Here is a 17048-nt window from a genome sequence, read left to right as displayed (position 1 = left end):
CTGTCCGGAAGGGCTACTGCAAGGACCAAGTGACATAGTAACTGCGAGAACACCTTGTTCTGTCTGGGCTGCACAGAGGACCCGTTCCGGAGGTGATAGTTGAATTTGAATCTCTCTTGGGATGTGAACCCAGTTCTCCATGAGTCCCTGGCTCTGGCTGCCCTCAGACCCTCCTGTCCCTGCTCTAGTCCTGGCAGAGGGGGCTCAGCCCCCAGTGGCATTCTTGCCTGGTGAGGGCACCTGTGGAGGGCACCGCTGTGGAGGATTCAGGGGGAAGAGAGGCACACAGAGGAGAGCCCAGGTGCTGGGAAGGAGGTTAGACTTGTCTTGGGCCATTTCTCACTTGGCTACAGTCTGTCTTCCCTTCTCCCTGGCCCCCACTGCAAGGGTGTTCCCCTTAAGCCCACCTTCCGGGACACCCCCCGCCCCCCGCCAGGGGTTTGTGAGCTAAGGAAGGAGGGAAGTGCTGGGAACTTGAGATAAAGCCACGCCTGGCCCACTCACTTGGCGCCAGTGGGTGCTTACCCCTCCTCCCCTTCAACCTGTTTCCTTTGGTAGGACTGTTCCCTTTGGCCCTATGAGCCCCTTATCATATGACCAGTTTCCATAGGAACCATCCATCCAACCTCAACACCTTGATTTATCTTTTCGGGAGACCCTTTGCCTTGCCCTGTAAGCTTCTATTTCCACTCACCAAGTATTTTCTGAGCACCCACATTTTACAAGATATTGTGGGGAATTAGCATGAGCAGGGGTTGCCCCTAACCCTTCTCATACACACACACACACACACACACACACACACACACACACTCTATTTCAAGGCCATCTGTGCAACAGCCTTGAAAGATGTATAGCGTCCCAAGGGAGGAGTCATGTGACCTCAGGTGGGGCAATCAGGGTGGGGAGCATGTAGGAGGCAGCCTCATAGGTAGTGTTCTGCCTGGGCATTGGTCAGGAGGGACGTTCTAGATAAAGAGGGCTGTGTAAGTTCTGGAATGTGGGGAAATCTCTGGAGATTTGAGAAAAGGAGAATGGTCTGGTGTGGCTGGGCATTGGGTTCATTGGAAGAGGTGGGGAGTGAGGCTGAGAGTGAGCTAGGGCTCCCCACTTCTGTGCTCCCCACACCCCACCACCACTGCCAAAAAAAAGGATAGCTGGTGCCTAATAAGGGCTGACACTTGCCAGGCATTGCCCTACATGGACTAGTCCTCACTGCAACCCTAGAATTGGTGCTATGATTATCCCCATTTTACAGATGAGGAAACTGAGGCCCAGGGTGTTTGAATGACTTGCCCAGGGTCACACAAACGTCAAGAAGCAGAGAGAGGATTCATATCCAGAATCTAGGGAAGTTCTTTTTGGTTTTGTTTTTGTTTTACTGTATAAATAGTGTCAGTATGGGCTTAGACCCAACATTTGCTTTATATAAAAACCCTATATATGATTATTGGAGTGACTTCTATAACAGAGAAGGGAAGGCAGAATGGGGAGAACAATTATCAGGAAGATGATGAATCTGCTTCCATCTATGGCTGTAGCTGACTCTGTCTGCTCCTGGCACTGGCCCCCTGGGGTCAGTTCTTATTGGCCCCACTGAGCTCCAGCAAATCTGGTGGGGCTTGAGCCTGGGATAGTCAGAGAGGAGGAGGAAGGGGCTTCAAGCCCAGGACAGGCCTGGAGGTGGGAATGTGCCTGGCCTTTCAGAGGTTGTTGTCAACACTTGGATTGGTTGAATCACCAGCAAGGGCCCCACTGCCCTTGTTTGGGCTGATTTGGTGGCTTCCTGCTGGGCACGGAGTGAGCAATGTTTTAGAAAGAATAATCTGATGTCAGTGGGAGGGATGACCATTGAACAATGGTCCTGTCATTCCCTGCTTAAAACTCTTCGATGCCCTTCCCTCTCTCCTTTTGGTAAAATCCAACCCTTAGCAATGCTGCCAAGACCCTGCCTGATCTGACCACTTGACTGCTGCCTACTTCTGCAGCCTCTTGACCAACCCCCCAACTAGAATGTGAGCTCCAAGATGGAGGTTTGCCCGTTTCATAACCAAATGCTTGCTCGTTGAAAACGCTAGTGCCTAGAACTGGGCCTGGCACATAATAGATGCTCAGTAAACATCAGTTGGCTTATTGAATGAACACTCGCCACCCAACTGAATTCATTTCATTGTGCCTCCTCCAGTCCTGTCTGCCCTCCCCCGCCGCCCCCACTGGCATGGCTAGCCCCTGTTCATTTTCAAGTGTGAGTTTCAAGGTGACCTCCCGCAGAGAACCTTCTAGGACTCCCCCTTGGCGGCATCAGCTGTCTTGTGCTCTCTGTGAGGTGGAGAGAGCTGCCACTCACTCTACTTTCCCAGCCGGAGCAGTTACCACACTTCTTTTTTTAACTTCTTTATTTTCCCTGATTACCTCACTGAAAACCCAGACTTTACAGAAATATATAATGTAGAAAGTGAAAGCCTCCCCAAGTGCCATCCTCCAGACAAAACTTCTGTTAAAAGTCGGTTGTGTACTTCTCCTTATTTTACCATGTGACATGACTGCATGCACAGTCCACTTGACACACTTGGCCGTCCCCTTCTGCCGGACATTTGGGTGTTTCTGGCCTTGGGCTGCAGTGAATGTCATTGTACACGGATCTTCGCGCCCTCTTAGAAAGGTGTTTGCAGAAAAAGCCCTTAAAGTGGAGTTGCTGCGTCAGAGGGTGTGAACGTTTAACATCACAATAGACATTTCCGTGTTCTCCTTCCTGGGAGAGTTGTACCTCAGCCCCATAGTTCTGAGATTGCGCCCGGCTCCTGGCACTGCTGTGGCTCACAGCGGTCAATCTGTCCCCGAGCCCGTCAGCTCCATGGTGGTAGATGTAGTGTCCCGTTCGTGGGTGTGATACGAATGCCCAGTGCACAGCAGGCAGTTGATAGATACTTATTGATTCAGTGGCTGTGAGAATGAGGGATGGAGAATGAGTGTAAGGGAAGGCCATGGGGTTTGGGGAGAGGAGACTATCGGTGGCTTTGAGAGCGTGGGCTTGACAAGTGTCAGAAATCTCAGTCGGTGCTCCTTGCCCTCCACAGCGTGGTTCCAGCCACATCTCCAAGTTCACCTCCTGCCCCTTTTCTATTCTCTTCTCCATCTGTGTTTGCTTACAAAAAGTTCTCCTTTTTGGCCTTCCTCCCTTTGCCTGCAAACTCTTCCCCTTTTCTTTTTTCTTTTTTTAAATTTTTTTAATGTTTACGTATTTTTGAGAGAGAGAGAGAAACAGCATGCATGGGGGAGGGGTAGAGAGAGAGGGAGACACAGAATCCTAAGCAGGGAATCCTAAGCTGTCAGCACAGAGCCTGACGCAGGGCTCGAACCCACAAGCTGTGAGATCAAGACCTGAGCGGAGGTTGGTCGCTCAAACTGAGCCACCCAGGCGCCACCTCTTTCCCAACTCTTTCCAGATGCTGCTTAGAAGCCACTCTCCTGTGAAGCTTTTCCTCTGAGGCAGGAATCTGCCTTTGTCCTATGTCCCCACTGTGTTGATCACTGAGACACTGTCTCTTTTGTTCCTATGTCCTTCACTTCCTATAGGTTGAGAGCACTCTAAAGGCTGTGTCTCCCAGATTTGTGTGTGTAATGCCAAGCTTTCTCTGGGTATGAAGGGACAAACAAGGGAGCAGATAGATGGACAGGCAAGATCAGGACTCAAAATGGAATATTATTCTGGCTGTGCAGGGGTGAGATGCTGCAAACTTTGGTCAGGTGGTGGCTTTAAGAAAAGGAAAAAAAAAAAAGGAAGAGCGAAGGGGACTCAGTAAAAGGGATGTGGGGCCTGAGGGAAGGAAGAGTCGCAAGATGGTGGCCCTGCCGACAGAAGTGGAGAAGCCAGAAGGGGAAGCTGGCATGGGGGTGGGGGTCGTTTGGTCTGGGTATGTGGAGTTAACGGGCTGTTGGTGGGACTTCCAAGTGAGGAGACCCAGCTGCCAGCATAGATGTCATGCTTGGAGCTGAGCAAGGTGCTGGGTTACAAATGGTGATGGGCTGCCTTTGGCCTGGAAGTAAGAAGGGAAGGCTTCTTCAATGGTGGAGAGCAGCGGGCTGGGGCCGGGGTCGTGAATGGGTGACTCCATGCTGACAGGAGGCAGAAGTAAGGAGGGCCAGCGTAAAGCAGAGCGGTCAGAGCAGCACCAGCATGCGTACAGGAGCTGAGGGATTTGAGAAAGGCCAGACTGCGGAGGCTAAGGAGTGGGAGAGGGAGGCCTCCGACTTTGGGATACGGCAGTTTAGGGACCTTTGGAGCAGGCTGCTTCTCTGGAGAGGAGGAACGGGAGCCAGGCTGAAGCAGCGGAGTGTGGAGGATGCTGGGAGGAAGCTCAGGTCCAGGGCTGGCTCAGGGCATTTGTAGGGGAAAGGGAGGGGGCATTGCTGGGACTTGTGAGTCACTTCCCCCCCAGGGGGAGGACTGAGGGCCTCTGAGTGGTGTCTGTATGCCCGATGGAGATGGAAGGGCATTCTAGTTACTCACGGGAATTTCCAGCCAGCTGGGGTGGGGTGGAGCAGAGATGCCTTGGATGTTTAGGGAGCAGCTTCTGAGAGGTTTCAGGGTTTGGGGAAGAAGTGGGTGTTGATCCGGCTCTGCTGGTTAGGGGCATGGGGAATGAAGTCAGGAATACTCCAGGAGACTTCCGAAGGCGCTTCCCTGATTGGGTGGGGGAAGGGACACCAGAGGAGCCCTTGGGCTTTTAGACCCTTCTCCCATTCCACCTGTATGTCTGACCAGTGGGTCAGTCCTGCCATGCACTTGAAGCTTGCGGGGTGCGAGGCAGAAACTGTGGCATAGAGCCCCGGGCTGGCACACTTGTGCTCTGGGGAATGCCAGGCCTAGTTGTTCCCAAGCACTGGGAACAGCCTCGCCCGCCCAAACCAAATGAGGAATTGTGGCTGAAAGGGCCCTTCAGATGTGCTCCGGCTATTTATAACCCAGCCAGGGCAGGGACAGGGAAAAACCAGGGACTGAGGGAGGGGGCGGGCTGTAAGGTGGGGTGTGCCTCTGTGAAGCCCTGTCAGTCCTGAGGCCCCAAAGAGCCTACCCCAAATCCCTCAGTCTCTATTTCAGCTTTGGTGACAGGGAGGAGCCTGTCAGTGGTGAGGACAGCTTCTCTGCTCTAGCAAATGGCACAAGCCCCATCTTGAGCTCAGAGCTTCCACAGACTTCTTTGGGGATTTGGGATTAGAAACTGTTTCCATTCTTCTCCTTTTCCCTCCTCTCCCCTCAACTCTCCATCCATCTTGGAGGCTCAGCCAGGGGCCCTGTTCTCAGCTGAGGTGCCCAGTGGAAAGGAGAGGTAATGACAAGATGATGCACAGTTGACATTCCTTTGCAACTCATTTCCCAAGAGTTTGACCCTTCCCCGCCAAGGCCATTACCACCTGACAGGGGATATGACACGTGCATAAGGAGGCTGGTGGTAGATACGTGCACTGATGGACAGCTCCAACACTGCATCGTTGAGAGCGTGTGTATGAGGAGAAAGCCAAGGGAATCCCTGGCTGGAGACACTGTTGGGGGGCTGGTGGGAGGTTGAGGGGGTTGGCTTGAGTGGGTATGAAGCTTCAGGGCTCACCACCCAGAGTCCTGAATTTTCACTTGATCTACCTGGGTGGTGGCACCTATGATGCAGGTTTACAAAGGTAAGTGGTGTGTTGGTAGTATGTGAAGCTGAACTGGATTCCAAGATGCCGGATCCAATGAGGAAACGGGGCAGAGGGGATATTCGGGGAACACCACCACCCTGTCCCCTACACCTACACAACTCTCAACTTCCCTTAGAGAAACAACCAGCCGCGAGACGGCAGCAAAGGCAGCAACCTTGTCTTGGGCCTAATTCAGTTCACGGATGTGTTTCATTTAGAGCGCACCATGTTTTGTTTTAATTAATTCATCTGCCATCCTTTTAAAATTGAGAGATATCAGGGCGCCTGTGTGGTTCGGTCGGTTAAACGTCTGACTTCGGCTCAGGTCATGATCTCACGGCTTGTGAGTTCAAGCCCCGCGACAGGCTCTGTGCTGACAGCTCAGAGCCTGGGGCCTGTTTCCGATTCTGTGTCTCCCTCTCTTTCTCTGCCCCTCCCCTGCTCATGCTCTGTGTGTCTCTCTCTCAAAAAAGAAACGTTAAAAAAAAATTTTTTTTTTAATAAAATTGAGAGATATCACCTAAGACTCCAAATTTCCAGGTTCTCTAGAACAATCTGAGATGGGGCGACCTGAAGCCTGCGTTGCCCCTAGCAGCCATGAACTGGAGCGGAGTGGTAGTTTTTTCACCCAGCTCCTACCTGGTGCACTTCACTGCTCTTACCTGCACTCTGACAGCTGCTGGAGTTTGCAACCTTTGCCCTAGGTGTTGTGCTGTGAAAGAGCTTTCCCCAGGTGCTGCCCCTAAACTCTTCCCTCAAGAGAGTAAGTGTCTGCTCCTCTCCTGCTGAGGCCTAGACCACCAGATTGTGCTCTTCGCTGTCTGGATGGATTGAGTTTTGTAACCCCTGAGGAAGCCCAGGGGAAGCCTGCTGGGAGTGGGAAGGGCTGCTGGTGTTATCTCCCTGGGTTCCTTGTACTCTCTGCTGTGGGGCTGGCTCTCCTGGGCGGAGGCCCCTCTTGAGCGAAAAGAGCCCCACGGAGGTGGGATTGCTCATCTCAGCAGCATCTGTGAGTAGGAGATGTGGCATCTCCGGCCGTCCAAGGGGGCCCTTCTGCAGAACCTGGCTGGCACTTTTGCTTCTGTTGTGGTGACGCGGATCGGGCCTCCTCTGCAAAAAATCTTGTTCTCCCAGCCACAGTGGTGATAGAAACTGTTTTCTCACCAGGCCTTGGCCTCCCCTCCGCAAAGGTGTCAGAACCCGAGGCAGAGATGAGAAGGGGGCTCAGCTTGTGGCCGTCCCAGGGTGACAGCGAGGCTCGCCCGGGTCTTCCCGGAGGCTGTGCGGGCAGCTGCTCCTCCGCTCCTCCCCCTGCCTGCTCCGGCTCTGGTGAGGGGCTGTAAATAAAGCCTGTCTCTGGGAAGCAGACCTCCCCCTGCGCCCGGCCCGTCTGCGGCCTCCTCGCCCCTCCTCCGCGCTCCAGAAGCCTCCGCCAGCCTCTGGCCGGTGACCGCAGAGGGAACGGCTCCACCTCACAAGTCAAGTCGTGCATTTCCTGTGTATTAATAGCAAACGCGAGCCTCCGAGTCCAGAAAGGGCGGGATCTGTGGGACCGGCGGCGGCGGCGGCGGTGGCGGCGGGGCGGCCGGCCGGAGCTCGGGAGCGGCGGCCGGGGAGCGCGGGGCCCCGCCTGCGCCCGGGCCGGCGCGCACAGCAGGAAGGGCCAAGGCGGCCGGCGGGGGCGCCTCCTCCTGCTCCGCCGGCGCGCCGCGCGGTCTCTCTCCAGTGACAGCCCTGCGCTCGCGGCGGCGGCGGCGGCGGGGCTGCCGGAGCGCCGCTTCCCCTCTCCCGGCCTGGGGACGCGCGCGAGGCGGCCCGCAGCCCCGGCGCGCGGGAGGGCCGGGAAGCGGCAGCAGGAAAAGGTTCATAATGGAGCCTTTCATCGGGAGCCGGTGGCCGGGTGCCAGGACTGACTCCGGGGAGGCCAGCATGCTGGTTTAGGCCTGCCCTGCACGCTCTTCCCCTCCCTGCCCGCCTGCCTCCCTCCGGGGCGGCGGCGGCAACGGCTGCTGCTGCTGCGTGGACCCCGCTTCCTGTTTGCCCTCCGCGCCTCCGGCTGCCATGGAAGAGGAAGAGGAGGCTATAGGCTTTTTGGACAAGGTTCTGGAGGATGAAGATGTGTTTCTCCTGGAGGAGTGCGAGCTGGGAACCCCGACCAGCCCCGGCTCAGGGTCCCCCTTCTTGGTGGCCGTGAAGGTGGGAATGTGACACGCCCTGGATGCTTGTCGGGGGAGGGGCAGGGCTGGCAGCTCTCGACTGCCGAAGCTGTGTGCGGGCAGAAATGGCTGGTTTGTGCACCAGCCTCATGGCTGGGTGGAAGCACTGCACTCCGGCCGAGAGGGGCTGGCGCATGCCTGCGAGGGGTTGTGAGGGGCCGAGCTCTCTGGCAGCTGTTCCTGGGGGAGAGGTGCAGTGCCTGCCTCCTCCCCCTGGACCAGTTGTCCAAAGTGGCAGTGGCTGCTGGCTTTCCCCAGCAGGCCAGCTGTGCTGGGGGCTTTCTCTGGCAGTGACATGAGTCACCTGGTGGGCACGGCAGTGGTGTGAGCCTGCTGCCCCAGAGGAGCTGGCGGAGTTGAAACCAGGAGGTGGTAATTCATTGTTTCCATGGCAACAGTAGGATAAGTGCACTTAGGAAGTTCGGGCCACAGGGGCCACTGGCCTCCTAGCAAGGAGACTTTGTGAGCCTGGGCTAGGGCAAGCAAGAGAGCATTGGGAGAGAGGGAGAGCCAGAGGTCACTGAGCTTCCTTGAAGGAAAAGAATTGGATCAGCTGAAAAGGGGGTGATAACAGCTGGCTCTGAGGCAGGAGCCAGGTGGGTAGGCACTTTTCCCAAGGTGGGCGTAGTCAAGAAGCATCTGCTGGGCCCCAGCCCACTCACTCTGGGGCTGTGAACGTTCTCCCCAGCAATGCGCCTGTCCTGTCGTAGGAGTTGCCTTGAAGGTAGAGCAGGAGGGGGCTGTGCATCAATCCCATTTCCTTTCTTCGCCTCCTCCCCAGGGCCAGGGGTGCCCCTCGCAGCCACACCGGTGCTGCCTGAGGCATGGTGAGGCATCCACACTGCACCGTTCATTCTTCCTTTCTTTCACCTAGGCCCACTTCGAAGAGCCCTGACCTCAGCCTTTTGCTCGCCTCCTCCGTGTTCTGTGGCTGGGAGAGAGGGCCAGTGGGAACGTACGGCAGGGAGTTTGCAGGCTGCAAGGCAGGCTGCCTAACAGAGTGACCGACCATCCATGCCCCACTCCCCGCCGGGCCTGTCTGCACCCCGGAGGGTGTGGTGCACGGAGCATTGCCATGGGCAGGAGGCTGCCCCTGAGCCTCTCTGGGCCTCTTTGTCCCTCCTGTAAGATGGGGATCACAGCCCTGCCACGCCCGCACTACAGTGTGGTTCTAAGGAGGAGCTAATGGAGGTAAAAACAGACTACAGACCCACAGGAGATGGCTGATGCATGGCGTCTGCGTGGAGCCGTAGCCATTGGCCTGGGTGCAGAGCAGAGAAGAGCAGTAATGGGAGGCGGGCAGCGGCTAGCATCCCACCCCTGGTTCCCTCATCTGGTGCTAGCTCAGAGCACTGGGGGTTAAGTCACATCTCTCACTAGGCCCTCAGAGGCCTTTGCACTTAGGGTCTGAGCAACCTCCCCACTAGGAACAGGATGGGGAAAAGTCTGGTAATGAACCAAGAGCACCGGCCGGGAGCTAAGTAGTGTGTGGGTTGGGAGATATGGGGGGTCCCTAATGGGCCTTCTCTGAGAACCCCTCCCTAGCACAGATGGGGTCCTGTTCATATGCTGCCTTATGGATCCACCCTTACTCTAGGCTCTGGCTTTTACCTCAGTCTTAGACCGTATTTTATTCTGCTCAGCACTCTAGGCATCTGCCTCCTTGATTCTACCCTATTTTCCTCAAGGGCAAGGGCCATGTTGTATTCACTGCTGAACACTGCACAAAGCTGGGGACATGACTGGTGCTCAGTGACTTTGTGGAGACAGCGAGGCTCCATGGGGCCTGCAAAGGGTGTACCATGTTCCCGGCCTTGTTCTACTCAGAGGTGTTCCTCGGAGGCTGCACACAGATGCTAAGGGGGCCCAGGCACACATCACACCTAAAAAGCCCGGTTTTTCCAGATCCCTGTGAGCACCTAGATGTGGTCTTCCCCTCTTCTTTGCTGCCTCAGTTTTCCTGGACTTGTGTCAGCAAGGGGGGAAGAGGCCTTTCCTGAGTGTTGGGGAATTCCAGGCCCCCTGTCTCATCCCGAACACCTCTAGGATACCCTCATTCTCTATCAGGGTTGGTCAGCTATAGAGGGAGAAGACAGGCAGGGTGGCTGCAGAGAGGTGGGGAGAAACCTCTTTGAGTCATTCAACAAACGCTGTCAGGTTGTGTTCTAGTCAAAGCATCCTGCCTGGCACTGGGGAGGAGACAAGATTAACACGGCATGATCCTTTCTCACAAAGAGTTCACAGTTCAGGGCAAGGGGGCAAGCGCACAGATAACAGGGATAGAATGAGAAAGTACTCGGGGTTCCAATAAAAGGGTACGAAATTCAGAGGAGGAGACACCACTTCTGTCGGGGTCAGAGCTGGACTTCGTGCATGTGTGTGCACATGCGTGTGAGCCTGTGTGTGTGTGCACATGTGTGGTCAAGGGGTGTTTCTGGAGGGTATGCTCCTGGCCTGGGCTGTGGACGGTCTTGGCACTCGGGCACGATAGACCCTTCTCAGCAGCAGGTGGGAATCCAAAGCAGTTCACTCTTTGCTATTACTTTACTCCAGGAGTACTTCCCCTTAAACAGTGGTTGTGTTCCTGAGCATGTGTCCAAATGCCAGTCCTATAAATCAATCGTGTTTTCAGTGTAATTTCCGAGCTGCTTCATCTTCCTGGGGGCACAGAGGTGATTAGGGCAGTGGTTTCCTCCAGAGCTGGGGCTGGAGCTTGCTGTGTTTTTCAACCCGGACTTCCCTTTGAGGAGTTAATTCCCTATAAACTAATAATAATGTTAATACTGATAGCAGCATCACCTCCTGGCCGTAAAGTGTTGTGTGCTTTCCAAAACTCTTTCGTACCGTTCTATTTAAAGGTACGTAGGGCTGATAGTGCCTTGCTATCTAAAAGCTGCTATTTAAAGGAACTCATTTGTCAGGAATAAAAATGTTTTTGTAATGCAGATTAACCTATCAGGTGTTGTTCCGTGCCAGTTTTTAATGGATAGTCAGAAACACCCACATTGATTTCACCTGCCCCAGTCTCTTGGGCCCCTACAGGCAGCGATGGCCATGCCTGTGCCCCTCGCTGGGGTGTTTCCCGAAGTGTGGGCTACACTTCGGATGATTTGAGATGTGATTTTAGGTGGCACCTAGATGTATTTTTTGCATGTTAGTGGTCAGGTTTATATTTTAGTGTATCTTAGGGGAAATATGACTTGACATCTTAGGATTTCAAAGATAATGCTTGAGATAAGGCTGTACTTTTAAGAAGTCAGTTGTGAAGCATAATATTAGGTAAACAGGAGTGCAGGTGGTATGTATGACCAAAGTGCAAAGGTGGGCTATGAACACCTGGCCTTCAGAAACACTGCTGGGCCTGCCTAAAGCCTCAGACAGCGGAGAACCTGGGATACAGGGATCCACCTTCCAGGGGAGTGGGCTTTGTCCCCCCCCCTCTCTAAATTCCACTAAGGAAATGGCTGCAGGGGACCTCCCCAGTGCCTAGCTCTAGGAAGAAGAGAGAATGGCTGGGCATCCCTGCAGCTGTCTCAGCTCAGAGAGGGGCCAGCTGTCCTAAGGCTGCTGCTTGGCATGGGCACAGCCTCTAGACCCAGTGGCATCTACTCTGAGCAGATCCTGCTGGGTGCTCCTCAGAAGGTGAGGTGGCCCATGAACTGAATATTGCTGTGTGCAAAGCCATTTGGCCTAGGGCTCTGGATGGCAGGTGGCTCTGCCTGTTCAGTCCTCACTATTTTCTTGGAGGAGGTCAAAGTCCCTGGACAGATCGTATCTTGGTTTGGCCCAGACCCAAACCTTTATTTAGCCTCTAAACGCTTTAGAAGACCGAGCCAGAGCTGGCTAAACCTACCTTGTAGGTACTGTCCTTACCAGAGGGACTTGACCTCTTGCGTTTGGGGGCCTCAAGCCCCCAAACTGTGTAAACTGCTGGGAATGAACCAGCCCGCGGTGGCTATGTTTCTGAAGCTCTGCTTGGGGAGGAAGTGGAGACATCGTCACTCAGAAGGTGACAACTGTGCTGGACGACTGGCAAGCAGAATGGCCCATGCTGTGGGGACCCTGAGCTCTTCAGAGAACTGGCCCTGGGGATTCTGGGCATGTGGGCACCACCCCTGGAGGGCTCTTTGGGGGCAGAGACCATCTCTCTCACCTTTGAATTTGTATTCCCAGTGGCTGGCACATAGTGCAGAATGAATGAATGTCCAGCCCTGGTGATTTGTGAGACGAGACTAGCCCCTCAAGGATCGAAGAAACAATTGTGAGTTTCCAGATGATTCTAAGCCAGGAACACGGGGGTCTGAGGAAAGCAGGAAAAAAAAAAAAAAAAAAAGAGGTTTTTGGTGGTAACTGAGAACAGGCCTCTTGTTGGTAACATGTGCACAACCTAATTTCACATCCTTCGGCTCTCGGCCACCTTTACCCCTATGGCAGCCAAAACGTCAGGTCAGTGTGGCCCAGAATGCACCTCTTGGGGCTGACTACTGACTTTTGGGGGAGCTCTTTCAAGATTGGGCTCTGAGGCGGAAGTCTCTTGAGAAGAGGGTCTTGCTGAGAGGGGCTGTCACAGGGACTGGCCCAGGGTTCTGTACTCACGCCAAGGCGGATGAAAACATGGCAGCAGCTGCCATCACCAGGCCTTCACCCGGTCCTAGTCCAACCAGCTCTGCCGTTAAGCTCCAAATGCGCCCCGAGTGACTTCCTTTAGATGTTTGCCGGGCCCTCAGGTGAATCTTTGGTTGGCAGGGAGCAGGAGGGAAGGCAAGCTCCCATTTGTCAGGCTTGGGGAGCAGCAGGGTTTGTGCGATGTGCAGGGAGGCTGCCCGCAATCTGACCATGAGGGGCCGGGATCGTGGCCTTGCTCTAGGTTCAGACCTTGCTCCTTGAAGGGTGTGCTGCCTGCCTGAAATGCCAAGAGTTCCAAGCAGCTGGCAGTTTCCACCCGGTGCCTTTGGGTGTGGGGGTAATGACAACCCCTTCCTGATCGTGGGATTGTAGTGAGTTAATCCCTGGAAAGTTCTTAGAACTGTGCCTGGTACTTGTGAAGCCATCAATAAATAACTATTGTCCTTCCCGAAAGCTTGACGTCCATGCTGGTTTCCTAATGCTGCCGAAACAAATTACCACACCGTTAGTGGTTTAGCCCAACACAAATGTATTCTCTCACACACAAGTCTAAAAGGGTCAGCAGGGCTGCATTCCTTCTGAAAGCTTCTGGTGAGAGAATCCATTCCCATGCCTTTTCCAGCTTCTAGAGAGGCCCCCTGTATTCCTTAGCTCATGGCCACATCCTGACAGTGTAGCATCCTCCAGTCTTGTAGACATTTTCTTTCCCTCTTCCTGCTCCCCTTCTCTGCTCACATTGCCTTTTCTGATGCTGATTCTCTTGCCTCCCCCTCATAGACCTTTGTGATTACTGGGATAATCCAGTGTCGTCATCTTGCCTAAAAATCCTTAGCTTAATCATACCTGCAAAATCCCTTTTTCCATATAAGATGACGTATTTATAGGTTTGGGGGGGTGGGATGTGGACATCTTTGGCAGGACATTGTTTTTCTATCACAGGGTCAGAGACTCTGGGGGCAGCAGCTTCTGGCCCAGATCTGATAACTGGGTTGCTGACAGAAGGCCAAGGATTCAGGCCCTCACCTGGGGAAGGCTGTGGGAACATGCTGGGGACAGGTTGTACAACTGGGAGAAGGCCACTCTTCTCCAGACTTCAGAAATTTCTGGTAGCTTCATAGACTCTCCCAGCCTGTACTAGGAGTGTGCATTTGATGCCCAGAGAGGGTTCTGTCTGAGATTCCAGGGAAGCATCTGATGCTTGAAAAAGAAAAGGAGAGCGAGGAAATCATTAAAGCAGTGGAGGAGCCTGGAATTTGGTACTCAAGGACTGGGAGGGAATCCCAGCTCTGCCACTCCCTGGCTGTGTGACCCTGGGCTAGTCCCTTTCCTCTTCCAAGTCCTGCCTGCTATGCAGATGGTTGCATAATGGAAAAATATAGTACCGACCTCAGTGAGGTATTTGAGGGCTAAATGCAAGCGGAAGGAACTTACAAGGCTTAATAAATGTCGGATGCCCACGTGTTAGGGGTATCGTTGTGGTGCTGGGCTTCAGGGATGTGCAAGAAGAGTGTGATGACAGTGTTTCCAAGGCCCTACAGAGTCACTGGGCAGTTAACGAGAGCTCACACGTCAGGTGGGAGGGTCGGTCCCCCAGACACTGATGTGAGAGCTGATGCTGCAGCCCAGAGACTTCAGCTGTGACTCCAAAGAGAGCTGGGATTGGGACAAGAGCAGAGCCAGAGTGGAAGAAGGCATCCTGGGCAGCAGGAACCAAAGTTCAGAGGCCAGAACACTCCAGGCATGTTGGGCAGACAAAGAGATCTGACAGCTGTGGGGCAGGTTCGCAGGGTAAGGAGAGGCGCTAGGAGCCAGGGAAGGTGTTTAAGTGAAGAACAAGCCGGACCCCATATCACAGTGTATATATGTTATAGATTTATATTTGCTTGTTTGTTCGTTTTAATGTCTTTCTCTCCTCTAGAGTATAAACCACATAAGAGCAGAGATTATTGTATGTTTGCTTCCCGTTGGATCTTCAGAGTCTGGTGGGTGTTCAGTAAATATTTGCTGGACGAATAAATGAACAAATGACCTAATTGAATCCCCAAATAATCGCATTTTGCGATGTTGATATTTTTTAATGTTATTTATTATTGTTTTTAAAAATTTTAACGTTTACTTATTATCGAGAGAGACAGAGCATGAGCAGGGGAGGGGCAGAGAGAGGGGGAGACACAGAATCCGAAGCAGGCTCCGGGCTCTGAGTTGTCAGCACAGAGCCCCACGTGGGGCTCAAACTCACAAACTGCGAGATCATGGCCTGAGCTGAAGTCAAACGCTTAACCTTCTGAGCCACCCAGGTGCCCCTATTTATTTATTTTTAATTCCAGTATAGTTAACATACAGTGTTACATTAGTTTCACGTGTACACTATAGCGATTCAACAATTCTATACATTGCTCAGTGCTTCTCAGAAAAAGGGTACTCTTGATCCCCTTCATCCATTTCACCCATCTCTCCACCCACCTCCCCTCTGGCAACCACCAGTTCTCTGTGGTTGAGATTTTGGTTTTTTGTTTGTCTTGTTTTTTTCTTTGTTCATTTGTTTCTTTTTTTTTTTTTTTTTTTTTCCTTTTTGGGACAGAGAGAGACAGAGCATGAACAGGGGAGGGGCAGAGAGAGAGGGAGACACAGAATCGGAAACAGGCTCCAGGCTCTGAGCCGTCAGCCCAGAGCCCGACGCGGGGCTCGAACTCACGGACCGCGAGATCGTGACCTGGCTGAAGTCGGACGCTTTAACCGACTGCGCCACCCAGGCGCCCCTGTTCATTTGTTTCTTAAATCCCACGTATGAGTGAAATCATACGGTATTTCTTTCTCTGACACATTTCACTTTGCATTGTACTCTCTAGATCCATACATGTTGTTGCAACTAGCAAGGTTTTACAGTATTGATATTAAGCCCTTGACAAGCATCAGGGGTAAGGCAGTGTTCTCATGAAGGTTAACCTGGCTCTGGTGTGTGGTGTGAAGGGAGGAGAGAGAGGCAGAGGTCAGTTAGAAGAATCTGGGTGGCAGAGCCAAAGCCCGCAGCAGAAAGGGAGGGGTGGAACAGAGTCCTTGTAAGAGATTAGCAAGACGGATGTTCAAGGCTAAATGGGGCACGATCACTATGGAGGAGGAGTTCTGGAGTGGGGAGGAGGCTAGTTAGGATATGTGCCTTGCACTGTGAGGTGGTCAGGAAATGCTGGGGGGTGCAGCACCTTCTATTGTGGGGTTGAGCCCTTGGGGACAGGAAGATATAGTCAGAGGTGTAGCTTGAAGGCCACAGCATGGGGCTCCCATGGCCACTTCCGTCTCATTCTCTCTGCCCCTCTTCTCAGTTTATACTCTTCCAGGAGCCTCCTCTGGCCCCTGTTGGGTCCTCCCATGTGATCATGCGCTGCCTCAGTCATGGCTCTGATTTCCCTTGTCAACTGTCTGTATTCCCCCATTAAACTGCCCCTTACACACGAGGCCACCTCCTTTGTTCTTTTGCTCACTACTCTAAGACTGGATAGGTGGATGGGTGGATGTCAGATAAGGAAATGTGGGAGAGAAAGGAAGATGTTAGCAGCAGAAAAATGGGTTATTGTTTTTCCTTTTTTATTCTATATTTTCCAAATTTTCTATAGTAAATCTACTTGGCTTTTATTCTCTATAAAAGTGTTAAAGAGGAGGAAAAAGGCAAGAAAACAGGTCCCTCGGGATGTTAGCCTCCTTTCTCCTGACCTGTTGGCTCTCGGTTTGCTCTCATACAGGTGGAAGCAGGGAAAGGCCTGGAGATGAGGAAGCTGGTTCTCTCGGGGTTCCTGGCCAGCGAAGAGATCTACATTAACCAGCTGGAAGCCTTGTTGCTGGTGAGTATATGCTCTGACCTCAGTGTCAGGCTCAAAAACTGCTTTGAAGAAGAAGGGAGACCTGGATCAGTCTTTCTCTGTGGGCAGAGTCTTTGGTGTTGCTCTGCTGACAGCTTGGCAATGGGTGGCCGGGGGTCATTGCCAGAAAGGGCCTGTGCCTTTCAGCCCTGACTCTCCATTACCTGATCTGGGAAAGCACACAGGCATTACTAATCAATCACAGCACTCTGTCCAGGTCAGGGGGTGGCGTCCCAGCCTATGCCTCCACACTGCTCAGGGTAGTCTCTACCAGTCAATCAAACTGAGCCCTCTTAGTCATTCCTGGTGCCAGTCCTTCCTCCTCCCTGGAGTAGTGAGCCGTTCACCCCATCCCGAGGCCCTGTGGCAGGAAAGGTGAGGTGGAAGGGTGTCTGTGTCTCTTAAGAATCACCATAGCTCTGATGCATTAGACCAACCCCAACCCTCTGTGAAGGTGCCTCAGTTTCCTCCCAAGATGGAGGCATGGCGAGACTCAGCCTGGGAGGGAAATACTATTTTTTTTTTTAATGTTTATTTATGAGCTGTCAGCACAGAGCCCCACATGGGGCTCGACCTCATGAACAGTGAGATCGTAACCTGAGCCGAAGTCAGACAGCTTAACCGACTGAGCCGCCAAGGCGCCCCAAAATACTATTAATATTAGGTAAAAGTA

At 53.2% G+C, this 17048-nt stretch overlaps 1 protein-coding gene across 3 annotated transcripts in view; it reads left to right on the top strand.

Moving 5' to 3' along the window:
• ABR (ABR activator of RhoGEF and GTPase) overlaps positions 1-17048 on the top strand; it is a 186057-nt gene that overhangs the window by 96024 nt on the left and 72985 nt on the right. For 2 of the 3 annotated variants that reach the window (XM_047080671.1, XM_047080670.1), the window contains exon 3: positions 16259-16357. In XM_047080671.1, the coding sequence (XP_046936627.1) occupies positions 16259-16357 (99 nt within the window). Of the gene's footprint in view, positions 1-7469; positions 7876-16258; positions 16358-17048 lie in introns of those variants that run through there. The other variant, XM_047080672.1, reaches the window with a different exon arrangement.

The sequence above is a fragment of the Lynx rufus genome, unplaced genomic scaffold (assembly GCF_022079265.1).
Source record: "Lynx rufus isolate CCGP_SWC_20201006 ecotype Redwood Valley unplaced genomic scaffold, mLynRuf1.p SCAF_18, whole genome shotgun sequence".
In the NCBI taxonomy this organism is placed as follows: domain Eukaryota; kingdom Metazoa; phylum Chordata; class Mammalia; order Carnivora; family Felidae; genus Lynx; species Lynx rufus.
The sequence above is the reverse complement of the archived record's forward strand: the minus strand, read 5'-3'. Positions and strand labels throughout refer to the sequence as shown.